Source organism: Falco naumanni, chromosome 20 (genome assembly GCF_017639655.2).
Source record: "Falco naumanni isolate bFalNau1 chromosome 20, bFalNau1.pat, whole genome shotgun sequence".
NCBI classification, from domain to species: domain Eukaryota; kingdom Metazoa; phylum Chordata; class Aves; order Falconiformes; family Falconidae; genus Falco; species Falco naumanni.
This window is the reverse complement of record NC_054073.1, coordinates 4,036,464-4,054,488: the sequence shown is the minus strand read 5'-3', so window position 1 is coordinate 4,054,488 and position 18,025 is coordinate 4,036,464. Positions and strand designations below refer to the sequence as shown.

The window sequence follows — 18,025 nt, the reverse complement described above, 5'->3', positions numbered from 1 at the left end:
CCCGCTCCCCAAACCCAGCCTGGTGGGCTCTTGATTTCATACTGGTTTTCTGGGTCACCGGACTGGCCACCTTCTGCAGTTACCTCATTTTTAAAAAAAAAAAAATTCCATGGTCCTTGTCCTCTCTGTTACGTGCACCCCAGTTACACCTGTGCCGCTCAGCACCTGCTCCCCAAACCCAGCCTTGTGGATGGATTTTGTACTGGTTTTCCTGGTGGGCTCTTGATTTCATACTGGTTTTCTTGATTGCTGGGCTGGCCACCTTCTGCAGTTACCTCATTTTTTTGGAATCATTTCTATGGTTCTTATCCTCTCCTCATTTTTTTTTTGAATCATTTCCATGGTCCTTGTCCTCTCCATTCCATTATACCCGTGCCACCCAGTACCTGCTCCCCAAACCCAGCCTGGTGGGCTCTTGATTTCATACTGGTTTTCTTGGTCCATTCTGCAGTTACCTTTTTTTTTTTTTTTTTTTTTTTTTTTTTTTTGGAATCATTTCCATGGTCCTTACCCTTTCCGTTCTGCTCGTATCAGTCTTGCAGTAACCCCCTGGGTGTCTGCCACTCCCAGATGCCATTCTGTGCCACTCACAATTCTTTCCTCGCATCCCCAGTTCTGGAATTTACCGCCAGTGCTCTGCACGCTGCTGCCCGCAGCCACGCAGCGGGATCCCGGGACACCTTAATTTAAAATAATTTGGTTTGTACCACCCCGACGCCGTTGTGAAAACCTCCGGCCGGGGTAGGCTGACCTCTGTCCCTTCTCCCCTGGCTCGGGAGAAGCCTCCCCGCTGCCTGCCCGTGACTTTTGTATTCCATAAAACGCTCCTGCTGCCCCGGCACGCCGGCTCCTGCCACGAGAGGTCAGGGGGAAGTTACATCAATTAAAAAACTCCAGTCGGGAAACTGGAACTGTTCCGTCTCCGTGGCAGGATTAGTGCAGCGGAGAAAACCGGGTGGTGTCCCTGCGAGGGTCCGGAGACCCCGGAGCTGGGCAGAGCGGATTGAGTTTGGCTGGGGGAGGCTGTTGGTGTATGGGCTGGAAAAAAAAAAAAGAACAAACCAAAAATAATCCCCCCAAAAAATCCAAAAAAAACCCCCAAAATAATAATAAAAAAATAATTTATATTTCTGGCAGTTGTCGTAGCCATCAGGATATTTTTTTTTTTTTTCAAGCAGCACCCAACTGGATGCCTATTCTGGGCTAAACTGGGAGGTTTGCACCTCCCTTCTCCCTTCCTGGTAATTCACGGGCTGGATTAACGGGGGGGGTGGTTTTTTTGCCTTTTTTCTAAAAGCACTTTGTGAGCGAACGGAAATATGATGAGGACCTGGGCCGGGTGGCGCGGTTCACGTGCGACCTCGACGCGCTGAAGAAGAGCATCGCCTCGTTTGGCCAAGGTGAGCTGGGGTGGGGGGTGGGGGTGGGAGAATGGGAGTGGGAGCCGGGCTGGGGGGGCTGGGAGCCGGGCTGGGGGGGTGGGAGCCGGGCTGGGAGCCGGGCTGGGGGGGTGGGAGCCGGGCTGGGAGCCGGGCTGGGGGGGTGGGAGCCGGAGTGGGAGCCGGGCTGGGGGGGTGGGAGCCGGGCTGGGGGGGTGGGAGCCGGAGTGGGAGGTGGGCTGGGGGGGTGGGAGCCGGGCTGGGGGCCGGGGTGGGAGCGGAGGCGTCAGCCCCCCTTTGCCACCCCCGCCATCACCAAAACCCATCCCCTGTGCCCCAAAACTTGATAGTGGTGGGACTGGGAGCACTGGGCTTCGGGTATTTTGTTTCCTCTGGTGGAGAGGGTTCTAGAAAAATCTCCATCGTCCCTCTGAGCCTTTGGCCCCAGCCGGGAGCTGCCCCCACCCCAGCCCTGCTGGAGCCCGCAGGGTCCGGAGTGGGAGCGGTGGGGGAGGGGGGGGTGGGGGTGTTCGCTTCCAACGCCCATTTTCCAGATGTTTCTCTTCCAGTTTCCCACCCCAAGAACAGCTACTCCACCCGCTCGCGGTGCAGCTCCGTCACCGCCGCGTCCCTGAGCGGTCCCAGCGAGACCCCCGCTCCCTCTGCCCCCGCCTGTGCCTCTGCCTCCGCTGCCAGCCTTACGGCGGCCAAGAGAGCCTCGGCCTCGGCGGAGGCGGCCGTGGGGAACGCCGGCAGCCGCCCCCCGCAGCCCCCCAGAGAGGTAACCGCACCCCGACACGGCGCAGGGGGCTTGCTTCGTGTTTTGGGGCTCCTCTCCCTTCCCCCCCCCCTTCCCCCCCCCCTGGGTCCTGGGCCACCGGGTGCCCTTTGGTGTCGGGACTCGGGTGCAGCAGCGGGGTCAGGGGGTCTGAGCCCCCCAGAACAGCCGTGCCGTGACGGTGCCGTGACAGTTCTGTGTTTTGGGGGTTCTGCTTTTTGGTTTCTCCAACACCCCCCCCCCACCAAGGAAGAGGGTGGTCCGGGGATGTGGTGTGAGGGGCACCAGCGGGGTCAAGGGTGCCTGAACCCCCCAGAACAGCCTTGTCATGACGGTGCCATGACGGTACCATGACGGTCCTATGATGGTGCCGTGACGGTCTCATGATGATGCCATGACAGCTCCGTGCTTTGGGGGTTCTGCTTTTTCGTTTCTCCAACACCCCCCCCACCAAGGAAGAGGGGGTCCGGGGATGTGGTGTGAGGGGCACCAGCGGGGTCAAGGGTACCTGAACCCCCCAGAACAGCCTTGCCATGACGGTGCCATGACGGTACCATGACGGTCCTATGATGGTGCCGTGACGGTCCCGTGATGATGCCATGACAGCTCCGTGCTTTGGGGGTTCTGCTTTTTGGCTTGCCCCCCCCGCCCCCCTCCCAGGAAGGGGGGATGAGGATGTGACATCAAGGGGGTCGAGGGCACCTGAACCCCCCAGAACAGCCTTGCCATGACGGTGCCATGATGGTGCCGTGATGGTGCCGTGACAATTCCATGCTTTGAGGGTTCTGCTCTTTGGCTTTCCCCCCCCCACAAAGGGGAGATGGGGATGCAGCACCGGGGGGGGGGGGGGGGGGGGGGGGTCGGGGTCGCAGGCAGCTGCTCGCAGCCCCCCTCCCTCCCTCACCCCCCCCCCCCCTTCCCTTTCAGGCTGTCCCAGGGCAGCGGCGAGCGGCAGCGGGGCCCAAAGCCCAGGGCCAGCGCCACATCGGCCCCCCCGGCCGCTACAACGGCAACCGACAGAGGAACCGGCAGCCCCCCCCCGCCTGCCCCCGGCCCCCCCGGCCCGCCTCAGCCCGCGCCACAGCCGGGGCCCCCCCCCTCCGGCACAGAGACCAAGGGGGGGCTCCCCCAGCCCAAGGGGGGGCTCCCCCAGCGCAAGCCCAGAGCCAGTCGGCAGGAGGGGGCCAACTCCTGAGCCCCCCCCCCCAGGGCTCGCCCTGCCACGAGCCCCCCCCTCAGAACCAGACTGTAGGAAGCTCCTAGCTAGGATACTAACGAAGGAAAGTTTACACTTCTCATTTTTCGTGCCTTTTTGGCTTTTTTTTTTCCTTTCCCCCTCCCCCCCCCTTTTTTTTTTTTTCCCTTCCTTCCCCCCCCCCCCAGCTGCTTTTATGTTCTTCTCCCTTTATGTTCTTCACCCCCCCTTTCCCCCTTTGCTTTTCCCCCTCCCCAACTCCCCTTTTTTTCTCTGCAAAATCGCTGGCCAAACCCTTTTTTTTTTTTTTTTTCTTCGTCTGTTTTTTTGGGGTTTTTTTTGTCGGAACTTTTTTCTTCTGCACCAATCCGGCCTCGCTGCGGAGGAGCAACCGGTACCAGCCCCCTCCCTCGTGCTGGCAGCGAGGATGGGGGCTGGGGTGGGGGCTGTGGGTGTCGTGTGTCGTCCCCCCCCCCCCCCTTTTGGGGACAAGCAGGAATCTGGTCCCCTCCACTGCGGGATGCGATCGGGGACCTCACGCCCGTGGCCGATCCCTGGATTTCAGGTTTGCGGGGGGCGGGGGGGGATGATCTGGTGGGTTTATTTCCTTCCCCTCCCCCCTCTCCCCTAAATTAAAATTAGAGCAATATCAATTAGCAGAGCTAATCCTGGGGGGAGCCCGGGGGGCGATGGTGACAGTCCAATCTGTACGAATAAAGACGATGCTCACGGTGCTCACAGTGCTCGGCGCGCTCCTTCCTTGTTTCCCGGGGGGGGGGGCCCTGACACCCCACCTCCCCCCCTTCCCCCCCCCCCCCAATTTTCACCCTCGTTTTTTGTTTTTTTTTTTAACTGTTTTTTCCCCCTCCCCCCTCTTTTTAACTACACCTTTGCCTGACTTGGATGAATAAATTGAATAAAACCTAACGTTGAGGTTTTAAAATTCAATATTTTTTTTTTGGTTTAACCGCCCCCCCCCCCCCCCCCCCCCATGACCCCAGGTGCCCCCGTGCTGCTTCCATTCCCCGCTCCCCCCTCCAACCCCCCGGGCGCTGTCAGCCCCTCCCGGAGTCGGTGCCGGTGCCGGGCCCGGTGCGGGGGAGCCCCTGGGGTGGCGGCAGCGCGGAGCCGCCGCTGGGATGTCGCCGATGCGGGGCCTCCTCGCCGTCCAGGACGCCACCGCCCGGGATGCCTCAGGGCACCGGGTGGGCGGCGCTGCGCACCCCCGGGACCGGGATGGGGACCCGGAGCGGCACCGGGCGATGCTGGGCGCTGCGCATCCCCGGGACGGCGGGACCGGGATCGGCACCGGCACCGGGCGCTGCGCATCCCTGGGACGGGGAGCAGGACCGGGACGGGAACCGGTACCAGGTGATGCTGGGCGCTGCGCACCCCCGGGACGGCGGGACCGGGACCGGGATGGGGACGGGGACCGGCACCGGGTGATGCTCGGCGCTGCGCACGGGGATCCCCTCGGGGATCGCCCGGCCTGATCGGGCGGGTGCTTGGCCCGGGGGAGGGGAGGGGGTGGGGTGGGGGGTCCACACTCGGGGCCCCGGCGCTGTTCCGGCTCCCACCGCCCCCGCCCGGGGCTACAAACACCCGCCCGCCCCCGCCGTGCCGGGGGGCACCGGGCCGGGACCGGAGCCGGGGGGTGGGGGTGCTGCAGCCCCCCGGGATCTCGCCCGTCCTTGGGAAGGGCCCCCCCCCCCCCCCCCCCCAACCCCGGTGCCGGCCTCCCCCGGGGAGAGCGGGTGGGCGGCAGCGCCCCCTGCTGTTCCCATGCAAATGTATGCAAATGAGGCAGAGTGAGCTCCCACCGGTGCCAACGGTAAAAATAACCCAGCACCGCCCCCCCTGCCCCCCGGCCCAGCCAACAAGGCCCCCCTCGGTGACTCAGGCACCCCAGCCCTGTCATCCCCCCCCCCATGGGATCCCCCAAACTGAGTGGGCTCCCCAAGCCCCACGGGACCATGCTACCCCCCCCTTTTTCAATAAGGGAGCGACTAAGAACACACTGCAGGAGCTGGGGGGGCTTGTGTCCCCCCCCCGCGGGTGTCCCCAGGCCCCAGGGACCCCCCCCACAGTGGGCTGGGGGCAAATACTTTATTGGAGGGTGACAATCTGCTGGGGCAGGAGGGGCTCAGCACCCCCAGGGGGGCAGCTGAGGGGGCCCGGTGCTAAAGTGGGAGCTGTGGGGACCCCCCGGTGTGCCGGGGGGGGGGGCACACACCAGAGCAGCCCCCCCCTCCTCGTCACTGCTGGGCCAATTTGGCCGCCTCCGCCTTGATGAGGGCGATGAGGTCCTGGTTGATGAGGAAGACGAAGCGGAGGCTGGCGATCTGGGGGGGAGGGGGGGGGGCAAAGGGTGAGTGGGAGGGGGAGCAGAATGCGAGGGGGGGGTGTCATCAAAGGGGGAGCTGGGGGGGGGGGGGGGTATCATCAAAGGGGGGACCTGGGGGGGGTATCATCAAAGGGGGACCTGGGGGGGGTATCATCAAAGGGTGACCTGGGGGGTATCATCAAAGGGTGACCTGGGGTGTTCGTGTCAAAGGGGGACCTGGGGGTGGGGTGGGGGGTGTCAAAGGGGGATTGGGGGGGGGAGGGGGGCAAAGGGGGACCCCCAGCCCCCTCAGGCCTCACCTCCACCACCGAGTTGTTGTTCAGTTTCCACTTGTTGCCGCCCAGCACGGGGCGCCCGTCGATGTAGATGGGGCGCCGGCCCTCGTTAGCGATGAAGAAATCCCCGTTATTCTTCAGCTTGATGACGCCTGGAAGGGGAGGGGGGGGATACGAGGTGAGAAAGGGGGGGGTGGGGGGCACAGCCCCCCCCCTGCTCCAGCCCCCCTCCCCGATCCCCGATCCCCTAACCCTGCTTGCGGGAGATCTTCCAGGCTGGTCCCTCCAGCGCCAGGTCCACGTCGATCTGGTTGTCCTTTGTGGCTCTGCCCAGGGTGATCTGTGGGGGGAGGGGGAAGCATCAGGGGGAAAGTGTTGGGGGGGGTCCCTGGGGGCTTGGGGGGGTCCCTGGGGGCTGGCGGGGGGGGGGCACAGCCCCAGCACTCACCTCCCGGGAGCGCATCAGGTACCGCACCATGCGGCCCCGCAGCACGGCCAGCGTTTGGCTATCGAAGTCTGGGGAGCTCATCCCTGTGGGAAGGATGGGAGGGGGGGTGAGGGGGCTTGGGGGGGCCGGGGGGGGGACACGGGGGGGACACGGGGGGGAGCCCCCTCCCCTCCCAGCTCTCACCTGTGATGCTGTCGACCAGCACCTGCCACTTGTGCAGCTCCTGCTCCAGCTGCCGGATCTCCCGTTTCTGGCGCCGGTCGGCCACGGTCAGCTCTAGGGAAAAGGGGGGAAGGGGGCTGGGGGAGGGGGGGGGGCTGGGGGAGGGGGGGGCTGCCCTCACCCTGGGGGGAGGGTCCTGGGTCTCTCCCCCCCTCCCCCCATTCGGGCTGCCCAGAGGGGAGCGGGTTGGACTCACCGTGCTCCAGCACCTCGTCCCGCACATCCCTGCGGAGAAGCAGCAGGATGGGACGGTGCCCCCCCCGCAGCCCCCCGCCCAGCCCCCCAAAACCTCACGACGGTTCCCCCCGCACCCCCCCATTCCAGCCCCCCCCCAAACCTCACTTCAGCTTGTTGGTGAGACAGTGCCACCCCCCAAACCCCTCCAGCCCCCCAAAACTTGACTTCAGCTCGCTGTCGAGGTGCCACCCTGCACCCCCCTTGTCCCCCCCACTGCCCCCCGTCGTCCCCCCCCCGCAGCCCCCCAAAACCTCACATCTCGCCGTCGAGACTGTGACACCCCCCCACCCTCCTGTCCCCCCAACACCCTCCTGCCCCCCCAGCCCCCCAAAACCCTCACTTCAGCTCACTGTCAAGGCTGTGACACCCCACACACCCCCTGTGCCCCCCCGCAGCCCCCCAAAACCTCACTTCATCTCGCCGTCGCGACTGTGACACCCCCCACCCTCCTGTCCCCCCCCACCCCAGCCCCCCAAAACCTCATTTCAGCTCGCTGTCGAGATGGTACCACCCCGCACCCCCCATCCCCCCAATACCCCCACCCCATCCCCCCAAAACCTCCCTTGAGCTCACTGTCGAGACGGTGACACCCCCACACACCCCCTGTGCCCCCCCCCAGCCCCCCAAAACCTCACTTCAGCTCACCATCAAGACTGTGACACCCCCACACCCTCCTGTCCCCCCAACACCCCCCTGCCCCGCCCCCCCCCAGCCCCCCAAAACCCTCACTTCAGCTTGTTGTCATCAAGCATGTCCTCGGCATCAGAGAAGTTCAGCACTTGGTCCCCCTTGGGCAGGGGCTGCACTGGAAGGAACAGGAGAAGAGAAGTCAGGGGGGGGCGGGGGGGGGCGGGGGGGGGGCGGGGGGGGGGGGCAGGGAGACCCCCCCAGCCTCACCAGTCTGGTCATCCAGCAGGTAGTACTGCTTCATGAGCTGCCAGTGGAGCTGCAGGGCCTTGGCTGTCCGGGAGGGATAGAAAACGTCGGGATGTTTGTGGAGCAGCTCCTGGAAGGTGTCGAGCGTGGGCTGGCTGGTCTGCGGAGAGGAGGGGGGACGCATGGCACCCAGGACCCCCACCCAGAGCCCCCCACCTCAGAGGAGGGGGGACACAGGGCACCCAGGACCCCCACCCAGAGCCCCACACCCCAACCTGGAGCCCTCCACCTCAGAGGAGGGGGGACACAGGGCATCCAGGACCCCCACCCAGAGCCCCACACCCCAACCTGGAGCCCCACACCTCAGAGGAGGGGGGACACAGGGCACCCAGGACCCTCACACCCCAACCTGGAGCCCCCCACCTCAGAGGAGGGGGGACACAGGGCACCCAGGACCCTCACACCCCAACCTGGAGCCCCCCACCTCAGAGGAGGGGGGACACAGAGCACCCAGGACCCCCACCCAGAGCCCCACACCCCAACCTGGAGCCCCAACCCCAGAGGAGGGGGGACACAGGGCACCCATGACACTCACACCTCAACCTGGAGCCCCCCACCTCAGAGGAGGGGGGACAAAGGGCACCCAGGACCCCCACCCAGAGCCCCCCCACCCCGAGAAGGAGGGACACAGGGCACCCAGGACCCCCACTCAGAGCCCCCCACCCCAACCTGGAGCCCCCCACCTCAGAGGAGGGGGGACACAGGGCACCCAGGACCCCCACCCAGAGCCCCACACCCCAACCTGGAGCCCCAACCCCAGAGGAGGGGGGACACAGGGCACCCAGGACCCTCACACCCCAACCTGGAGCCCCCCACCTCAGAGGAGGGGGGACACAGGGCACCCAGGACCCTCACACCCCAACCTGGAGCCCCCCACCCAGAGGAGGGGACACACATGGCACCCAGGACCCTCACACCCCAACCTGGAGCCCCCCACCCCACCGTGCTCCCCGGCCAGCTCTTACCGATCCCACCTTGTTCAGCAGCTGCTCCTCGGCTTTGCTGAAAAGCACTTTGCTCTGGATGGCGGCGATGGCCTCGGGGTGCAGCTGCCGCATGGCCTGGCAGGCCAGCCTGCGGGGAGGGGGGGGCGGGGAGGCGGTGTGAGAGCCCCCCCCCTGCCCCCCACCCCCCACCCCGGGGTGGCTCTGCCCCTCCAGACCCACCCCACACTCACTTGGAGATGATGGGGTCGTAGAGGAGCGCGTACCACCGCTCCTGGATCTCCCGCAGGTTGAAGCGGCAGCTGAACTTGACGCCCAAGTGCACGGACGTCAAGTCGTTGGTCTGGAAAAGCCACCGGGCTGAGGGGACAGGCCCTGGGGGCCACCCCGAAACGCAGGGGTGGCAAACACCTCCCTGCCAGGGTCCCCAGGGGACAGGCAGCCCCCCCCCCCCCCCCTTCCCCCGGGGTCGTTACCTGCAGCACGGCGTTAATGAGCAGAAGGTCGTCGGCGGGTTTCCAGCGGCCCAGGTCCTTGGTCACCTGCAGGGGCTGTTTGCTCTTCTTCATCCGCTTGGCGAGGCCGGGGGTCGGCACCGGGCTGGGCGCGATGGGGGTGGACACAGACTTGGAAACCTGGGGGGGAGGGGAGAGGGGGAGAAATGGGGGTTTGGGGGCTCTCTGAGCTTCCCAGACCCCCGCCCTGCCCCCCACGGCTGGCCCCTGATGGCCCCTCACCTTCTTCTTCTCGCTGGAGGAAGGCTCGCTGCCCGAGCAGCGGCCGGGCTCGACGCCGGCAGCGCCCTTGGCCCGGCTGGAGGATTTGGCCAGGCTGCTCTCTACCAGCTCATCGTCAAACTTCTTCCGTTTGATGAACCTGGAGGAAACGAGACGGCTCCGAGTCCCGGGGCCCGCGGGCTGCCCCCTACCACGGGCAGGCGGCGGGCAGGGGCGAAGGCAGCAGGGTGAGTGGTGGGGGGGGGCAGACAGGGAGGGACGGCAGCAGGAGAGGGCAGCAGGGCACAGGGTGGCAGGGGGGTGGGGGGGACAGCAGGCGGGGGGCAGGCAGGTGGGGGGGGGGGCAGCAGGCCGGGGGGGGGGGGGCGGCAGAAGGGGCGGGGGGGGGGCAGGGGGGCACAGGCTGGCAGGGGAGTGGGCAGGGGGGCAGCAGGCAGTGGGGCAGGCAGGGGGATGGGCAGCAGGGGAAGGCAGGGGGGGTGGGCAGGGGGGTCAGCCTCAGCCCCACGCCCCCCGTCTCCCCCCCCCCACGTACCGCGAGGAGCTGCGGCGCTTGGGGATGGCGCCCGAGGCCTGGGCCGGGCCCCGCTTCTGCCCCGCCAGCGACTCCTCGTCCTCGGAGCGGCTCGTCGCGCCCGACGCCATCAGTCCGGAGAGCAGCACGTCTGGAGGGGACACAGGAGGTGGGGGTCCCCAACTGCCCACCCCCCCCAGAGCCCACCCGCAGGGCTGCGGGGCAGCCGGGACCTCTGCGCCCCCCCACACACACACACCCTGGGGGGGCAGCCCGGGGCGGGGGGCTCAACCCCGTGGGGCGTAGGGGGACACAGAGGGGGGAGGGAGGGGGCGCGGGGGGCCGAGGGACACGCCAGGGACACCTGGGTGACCAAAGGAGGGGAGAGGGGGGACACCGGGGCGACCCCAGGAGGGGGCAGGGGGGACACGGCGGGGCTAGGGGGGATGGGGCGCAGGGCCCTGTCGAGGTCCCCCAGCCAAACGCCCCCGCGCCGGGGAGGACCCGGCTCCATCCCCCCGCCCCGGCCGCCGCCTCCCGCGGGGCAGCCCCCCCAGAGCAGCCGGTGCCGCCGCCGCGGCCTCACCATCCCCGGGAGCGGAGGCTCCAGCCGCCCCGCGACGGCGTCCACCCGGCCGCCTCCATGGACGGCGCCACTTCCGGATACCTCCCGGAAGTAGGAGGTGACGTCACATCAAGCGCGCCGAAGCCGCGCGGGGCGCCGCCATCTTGAAAGCTCCGCCTGTTCCCCGCGGCGCGGCGCCATCTTGGCTCCGGGCGCCGCCATCTTGGCTAAGGGCAGAGCCGCGCCTCCTCCGCTGTGAACCGCCGTTCCATGGCGGGGCGGGGGCGGCCAGGCCCAGCCCGCGGGGACGGGGATGAGGATGGGGACGGGGACACGGCCCGTTATCCCGGCAGACACCCCTCGGGCCGACCCCTGCAGCGCTGCCGCCCGCCGCGAAGGCCGCCGCCATCATGGCGGCACCCCCCGCCCACACCCATCATGGCGGCCTCCAGCGCCCCGCCCACACCCATCATGGCGGCCTCCAGCGCCCCGCCCACACCCATCATGGCGGCCTCCAGCCCCACGGCCACACCCATCATGGCGCCCCCCACGGGCCTCACCCAGCATGGCCGACACCCCCAGGAATGGACGCGGTCTTTGTTGGAGGAGCTGGTTCTTTTATTGAGTTGAGCATCGCTGTGGGGCCGAGCCCCCCGCCATGGGGCCGAGCTCCCCCATGGGGCCGAGCCCCGCCATGAGGCCTACCCCTCCGTGGGGCCGAGCCCCTCCGTGGGGCCAATGGCCCCGTCCCGGTACGACCCATCCCGTGTGCGCCGGCCAACGCGTTGTGCCCCGCTGGCTCCTTCCCAGGGCACCGCCACGGAGGAGGGTCCCGTCTCCGGTGCCCCCCCGCGCCCGCCCCACGGCGGCCCCACGGCCGGGCCGCGGCCTAGGCCGAGCTGGGGGTGACGCGGCCGTCGCTGGCCTGGCTGGGGTTGGCGGCCCACTCCTTCCGTTGGATGGTGCCCGTCTTCTCCTCGCGGAACTGCCGCCGCTCCTCCCGCGGGATCTTCACGGCGTGGTACTGCGGCACGGCCGGCGGCGCGGAGCGGGCCCGGCGGAAGAAGCCCAGCTGCGGGGGGCGGCGAGTCAGGGCCCCCCCCCGGGGTCACCCCGGCTCGGCCCCGAAGGGCAGGGGGCACGGGGGGGCTGGTGCGCGCTGCAAACCCCAGTATGTCCCAGTCTGGGCACTGCAAACCCAGTATGTCCCAGTCTGGGCACTGCAAACCCACTATGTCCCAGTCTGGGCACCGCAAACCCAGTATGTCCCAGTCTGGGCACTGCAAACCCAGTATGTCCCAGTCTGGGCACTGCAAACCCACTATGTCCCAGTCTGGGCACTGCAAACCCAGTATGTCCCAGTCTGGGCACTTGAAACCCAGTATGTTCCAGTTCAGGCACTGCAAACCCAGTATGTCCCAGTCTGGGCACTGCCAACCCCAGTATTTCCCAGTCTGGGCACTGCCAATCCCAGTATGTCACAGTTCAGGCACTTCAAACCACAGTATGTCCCAGTCTGGGCACTGCAAACCCAGTATGTCCCAGTTTGTGCACTGCAAACCCAGTATGTCCCAGTCTGGGCACTGCCAACCCCAGTATGTCACAGTTCGGACACTTCAAACCCCAGTATGTCCCAGTCTGGGCACTGCAAACCCCAGTATGTCCCAGTCTGGGCACTGCAAACCCCAGTATGTCCCAGTCTGGGCACCGCAAACCCAGTATGTCCCAGTCTGGGCACTGCAAACCCAGTATGTCCCAGTTTGGGCACTGCAAACCCAGTATGTCCCAGTTCAGGCACTGCAAACCCCAGTATGTCCCAGTTCGGGCACTGCAAACCCAGTATGTCCCAGTCTGGGCACTGCAAACCCCAGTATGTCCCAGTCTGGGCACTGCCAACCCCAGTATGTCCCAGTCTGGGCACTGCAAACCCACTATGTCCCAGTCTGGGCACTGCAAACCCCAGTATGTCCCAGTCTGGGCACTGCAAACCCAGTATGTCCCAGTCTGGGCACTGCAAACCCTCACACATCCGAGTTTGGGCACTCCAAACCCAGTATGTCCCAGTTCAGGCACTGCAAACCCAGTATGTCCCATTCTGGGCACTGCCAACCCAGTATGTCCCAGTTAAGGCACTGCAAACCCCAGTATGTCCCAATTCGGGCACTGCAAACCCAGTATGTCCCCGTCTGGGCACTGCCAACCCCAGTATGTCCCAGTCTGGGCACTGCAAACCCCAGTATGTCCCAGTCTGGGCACTGCAAACCCAGTATGTCCCAGTTCAGGCACTGCAAACTCCAGTATGTCCCAGTCTGGGCACTGCAAACCCAGTATGTCCCAGTCTGGGCACTGCCAACCCCAGTATTTCCCAGTCTGGGCACTGCAAACCCAGTATGTCCCAGTTCAGGCACTGCAAACCCAGTATGTCCCAGCCTGGGCACTGCAATCCCAGTATGTCCATGTTTGGGCACTGCAAACCCCAGTATTTCCCAGTCTGGGCACCGCAAACCCAGTATGTCCCTGTTTGGGCACTGCAAACCCAGTATGTCCCAGCTCAGGCACTGCAAACCCAGTATGTCCCAGTCTGGGCACTGCCAACCCCAGTATGTCCCAGCTGAGGCACTGCAAACCCCAGTATGTCCCAGTCTGGGCACTGCAAACCCAGTATGTCCCAGTCTGGGCACTGCAAACCTTCACACATCCCAGTTCAGGCACTTCAAACCCAGTATGTCCCAGTCTGGGCACTGCCAACCCCAGTATGTCCCAGTCTGGGCACTGCAAACCCAGTATGTGCCAGCTCAGGTACTGCACAACCCAGTATGTCCCAGTCTGGGCACTGCAAAGCCAGTATGTCCCAGTTCGGGCACTGCAAACCCAGTATGTCCCAGTCTGGGCACTGCCAACCCAGTATGTCCCAGTTTGGGCACTGCAAAACCAGTATGTCCCAGTCTGGGCACTGCAAACCCCAGTATGTCCCAGTTTGGGCACTGCAAACCCAGTATGTCCCAGTCTGGGCACTGCAAAATCAGTATGTCCCAGTTCGGGCACTTCAAACCCAGTATGTCCCAGTCTGGGCACCGCAAACCCAGTATGTCCCAGTCTGGGCACCGCAAACCCAGTATGTCCCAGTTTGGGCACTGCAAACCCAGTATGTCCCAGTCTGGGCACAGCCAACCCACTATGTCCCAGTCTGGGCACTGCAAACCCAGTATGTCCCAGTCTGGGCATTCCAAACCCCAGTATGTCCCAGTTTGGGCACTGCAAACCCAGTATGTCCCAGTCTGGGCACTGCAAACCCCAGTATGTCCCAGTTTGGGCACTGCAAACCCCAGTATGTCCCAGTCTGGGCACTGCAAACCCAGTATGTCCCAGTTCGGGCACTGCAAACCCAGTATGTCCCCGTCTGGGCACTGCAAACCCAGTATGTCCCAGTCTGGGCACTGCAAACCCCAGTATGTCCCAGTCTGGGCACTGCAAACCCAGTATGTCCCAGTCTGGGCACTGCAAACCCAGTATGTCCCAGTCTGGGCACTGCCAACCCCAGTATTTCCCAGTCTGGGCACCGCAAACCCAGTATGTCCCAGTCTGGGTACCGCAAACCCAGTATGTCCCAGTCTGGGCACCGCAAACCCAGTATGTCCCAGCTCAGGCACTGCAAACCCAGTATGTCCCAGTCTGGGCACTGCAAACCCAGTATGTCCCAGTTTGGGCACTGCAAACCCAGTATGTCCCATTCTGGGCACTGCCAACCCCAGTATGTCCCAGTGCAGGCATTGCAAACCCAGTATGTCTCAGTCTGGGCACTGCAAACCCACTATGTCCCAGTGCAGGCATTGCAAACCCAGTATGTCCCAGTTTGGGCACTGCAAACCCAGTATGTCCCAGTCTGGGCACAGCCAACCCACTATGTCCCAGTCTGGGCACTGCAAACCCAGTATGTCCCAGTCTGGGCATTCCAAACCCCAGTATGTCCCAGTTTGGGCACTGCAAACCCAGTATGTCCCAGTCTGGGCACTGCAAACCCCAGTATGTCCCAGTTTGGGCACTGCAAACCCCAGTATGTCCCAGTCTGGGCACTGCAAACCCAGTATTTCCCAGTTCGGGCACTGCAAACCCAGTATGTCCCCGTCTGGGCACTGCAAACCCAGTATGTCCCAGTCTGGGCACTGCAAACCCCAGTATGTCCCAGTCTGGGCACTGCAAACCCAGTATGTCCCAGTCTGGGCACTGCAAACCCAGTATGTCCCAGTCTGGGCACTGCCAACCCCAGTATTTCCCAGTCTGGGCACCGCAAACCCAGTATGTCCCAGTCTGGGTACCGCAAACCCAGTATGTCCCAGTCTGGGCACCGCAAACCCAGTATGTCCCAGCTCAGGCACTGCAAACCCAGTATGTCCCAGTCTGGGCACTGCAAACCCAGTATGTCCCAGTTTGGGCACTGCAAACCCAGTATGTCCCATTCTGGGCACTGCCAACCCCAGTATGTCCCAGTGCAGGCATTGCAAACCCAGTATGTCTCAGTCTGGGCACTGCAAACCCACTATGTCCCAGTTAAGGCACTGCAAACCCAGTATGTCTCAGTTCGGGCACTCCAAACCCAGTATGTCCCAGCTTGGGCACTGCAAACCCAGTATGTCCCAGTTCAGGCACTGCAAACCCAGTATATCCCAGTTTGGGCACTGCAAACCCAGTATGTCCCAGTCTGGGCACTGCAAACCCAGTATGTCCCAGTTTGGGCACTTCAAACCCAGTATGTCCCAGTCTGGGCACTTGAAACCCAGTATGTTCCAGTTCAGGCACTGCAAACCCAGTATATCCCAGTTTGGGCACTGCAAACCCAGTATGTCCCAGTCTGGGCACTGCAAACACAGTATGTCCCAGTCTGGGCACTGCAAACACAGTATGTCCCAGTTCGGGCACTGCAAACCCAGTATGTCCCAGTCTGGGCACTGCAAACCCCAGTATGTCCCAGTTTGGGCACTGCAAACCCCAGTATGTCCCAGCTCAGGCACTGCAAACCCACTATGTCCCAGTTCAGGCACTTCAAACCCAGTATGTCCCAGTTTGGGCACTGCAAAATCAGTATGTCCCAGTCTGGGCACCGCAAACCCAGTATGTCCCAGTCTGGGCACCGCAAACGCAGTATGTCCCAGTTTGGGCACTGCAAACCCCAGTATGTCCCAGCTCAGGCACTGCAAACCCAGTATGTCCTAGCCTGGGCACTGCCAACCCCAGTATGTCCCAGTCTGGGCACTGCAAACCCAGTATGTCCCAGCTCGGGCACTGCAAACCCAGTATATCCCAGTCTGGGCACTGCAAAACCAGTATATCCCAGTCTGGGCACTGCAAACCCAGTATGTCCCAGTTCGGGCACTGCAAACCCAGTATGTCCCAGTCTGGGCACTGCAAACCCAGTATGTCCCAGCTCGGGCACTGCAAACCGGGTATGTCCCAGTCTGGGTACTGCAAACCCAGTATGTCCCAGCTCGGGCACTGCAAACCCAGTATGTCCCAGTCTGGGCACTACAAAATCAGTTATGTCCCAGTTCAGGTACTGCAAACCCAGTATGTCCCAGCTCAGGCACTGCAAACCCCAGTATGTCCCAGTCTGGGAACTGCAAACCCAGTATGTCCCAGTCTGGGCACTGCAAACCCCAGTATGTCCCAGTTCAGGCACTGCAAACCCAGTATGTCCCATTCTGGGCACTGCCAACCCCAGTATTTCCCAGTCTGGGCACTGCAAACCCCAGTATGTCCCAATTCGGGCACTGCAAACCCAGTATGTCCCCGTCTGGGCACTGCCAACCCCAGTATGTCCCAGTCTGGGCACTGCAAACCCAGTATGTCCCAGTCTGGGCACTGCAAACCCAGTATGTCTCAGTCTGGGCACTACCAACCCCAGTATTTCCCAGTCTGGGCACTGCAAACCCAGTATGTCCCAGTCTGGGCACTGCAAACTCCAGTATGTCCCAGTCTGGGCACTGCAAACCCAATATGTCCCAGTCTGGGCACTGCAAACCCAGTATGTCCCAGTCTGGGCACTGCAAACCCACTATGTCCCAGTCTGGGCACTGCAAATCCCAGTATGTCCCAGTCTGGGCACTGCAAACCCACTATGTCCCAGTCTGGGCACTGCAAACCCAGTATGTCCCAGTTTGGGCACTGCAAATCCCAGTATGTCCCAGTTCGGCCACTGCAAACCCAGTATGTCCCAGTCTGGGCACTGCAAACCCCAGTATGTCCCAGTTCGGGCACTGCAAAACCCACTATGTCCCAGTTGGGGCACTGCAAACCCCAGTATGTCCCAGTTTGGGCACTGCAAACCCCAGTATGTCCCAGTCTGGGCACTGCAAACCCCAGTATGCCCCAGTCTGGGCACTGCCAACCACAGTATGTCCCAGTCTGGGCACTGCAAACCCAGTATGTCCCAGTCTGGGCACTGCAAACCTTCACACATCCCAGTTCGTGCACAGCAAACCCAGTATGTCCCAGTTCAGCCACTGCAAACTCCAGTATGTCCCCGTCTGGGCCCTGCAAACCCAGTATGTCCCAGTCTGGGCACTGCAAAACCCAGTATGTCTCAGTTTGGGCACTGCCAACCCCAGTATGTCCCAGTCTGGGCACTAAAAACCCAGTATGTCCCAGTCTGGGCACTGCAAACCCAGTATGTCCCAGTTTGGGAACTGCAAACCCAGTATGTCCCAGTCTGGGCACTGCAAACCCTCACACATCCGAGTCTGGGCACTCCAAACCCAGTATGTCTCAGTTCAGGCACTGCAAACCCAGTATGTCCCATTCTGGGCACTGCCAACCCAGTATGTCCCAGTTAAGGCACTGCAAACCCCAGTATGTCCCAATTCGGGCACTGCAAACCCAGTATGTCCCCGTCTGGGCACTGCCAACCCCAGTATGTCCCAGTCTGGGCACTGCAAACCCCAGTATGTCCCAGTCTGGGCACTGCAAACCCAGTATGTCCCAGTTCAGGCACTGTAAACTCCAGTATGTCCCAGTCTGGGCACTGCAAACCCCAGTATGCCCCAGTCTGGGCACTGCAAACCCAGTATGTCCCAGTCTGGGTACTGCAAACCCAGTATGTCCCAGTCTGGGCACTGCAAACCCAGTATGTCCCAGTTTGGGCACTGCAAACCCAGTATGTCCCAGTTCGGGCACTTCAAACCCAGTATGTCCCAGTCTGGGCACCGCAAACCCCAGTATGTCCCAGTCTGGGCACCGCAAACCCCAGTATGTCCCAGTCTGGGCACTGCAAACCCCAGTATGTCCCAGTCTGGGCACTGCAAACCCCAGTATGTCCCAGTCTGGGCACTGCCAACCCCAGTATGTCCCAGTTCAGGCACCGCGAACCCCAGTATGTCCCAGTCTGGGCACTGCAAACCCCAGTATGTCCCAGTTCAGGCACCGCGAACCCCAGTATGTCCCAGTTTGGGCACCGCAAA

General features: G+C 63.5%; 2 protein-coding genes across 12 annotated transcripts in view; one reads left to right on the top strand and one right to left on the bottom strand.

Moving 5' to 3' along the window:
• Positions 1 to 4,086, top strand: part of SPATS2 (spermatogenesis associated serine rich 2) — a 33,267-nt gene extending 29,181 nt beyond the window's left edge. For 8 of the 10 annotated variants that reach the window (XM_040618605.1, XM_040618598.1, XM_040618596.1 and 5 more), the window contains 3 exons: positions 1,298 to 1,400; positions 1,934 to 2,160; positions 3,085 to 4,086. In XM_040618605.1, coding sequence (XP_040474539.1) covers positions 1,298 to 1,400; positions 1,934 to 2,160; positions 3,085 to 3,420 — 666 coding nt within the window. In that variant the 3' untranslated portion in view covers positions 3,421 to 4,086. The remainder of the gene's footprint in view (positions 1 to 1,297; positions 1,401 to 1,933; positions 2,161 to 3,084) is intronic. The other 2 variants (XM_040618600.1, XM_040618599.1) reach the window with 1 other exon arrangement.
• Positions 4,087 to 5,370: 1,284 nt separating this feature from the next.
• Positions 5,371 to 10,724, bottom strand: MCRS1 (microspherule protein 1). Of its 2 annotated transcripts, none has more exons than XM_040618694.1 (14): positions 10,596 to 10,724; positions 10,031 to 10,160; positions 9,496 to 9,634; positions 9,235 to 9,393; positions 8,992 to 9,101; positions 8,780 to 8,888; positions 7,776 to 7,914; positions 7,608 to 7,683; positions 6,838 to 6,866; positions 6,603 to 6,695; positions 6,420 to 6,502; positions 6,224 to 6,311; positions 5,996 to 6,123; positions 5,371 to 5,694 (listed from the first exon to the last, which is right to left on the bottom strand). In XM_040618694.1, the coding sequence occupies exons 2-14, from the start codon at positions 10,138 to 10,140 to the stop codon at positions 5,608 to 5,610; spliced, it is 1,350 nt and encodes a 449-aa protein (XP_040474628.1). In that variant the 5' UTR covers positions 10,141 to 10,160; positions 10,596 to 10,724; the 3' UTR covers positions 5,371 to 5,607. The 2 variants fall into 2 exon arrangements, with proteins under 2 accessions (XP_040474628.1, XP_040474630.1); XM_040618696.1 differs by having other exon boundaries at positions 8,789 to 8,888.
• Positions 10,725 to 18,025: the final 7,301 nt, after the last annotated feature.

Bases quoted from the DNA above. Each gene is read 5' to 3' on its own strand.
- MCRS1 (XM_040618694.1), bottom strand. From the start codon at position 10,140: ATGGCGTCGGGCGCGACGAGCCGCTCCGAGGACGAGGAGTCGCTGGCG. The intron at 9,635-10,030 runs GTACGTGGGGGG...CGTTTCCTCCAG, and splicing joins AAGCGCCGCAGCTCCTCGCG to GTTCATCAAACGGAAGAAGT. The intron at 9,102-9,234 runs GTAACGACCCCG...TGGCTTTTCCAG, and splicing joins TCATTAACGCCGTGCTGCAG to ACCAACGACTTGACGTCCGT.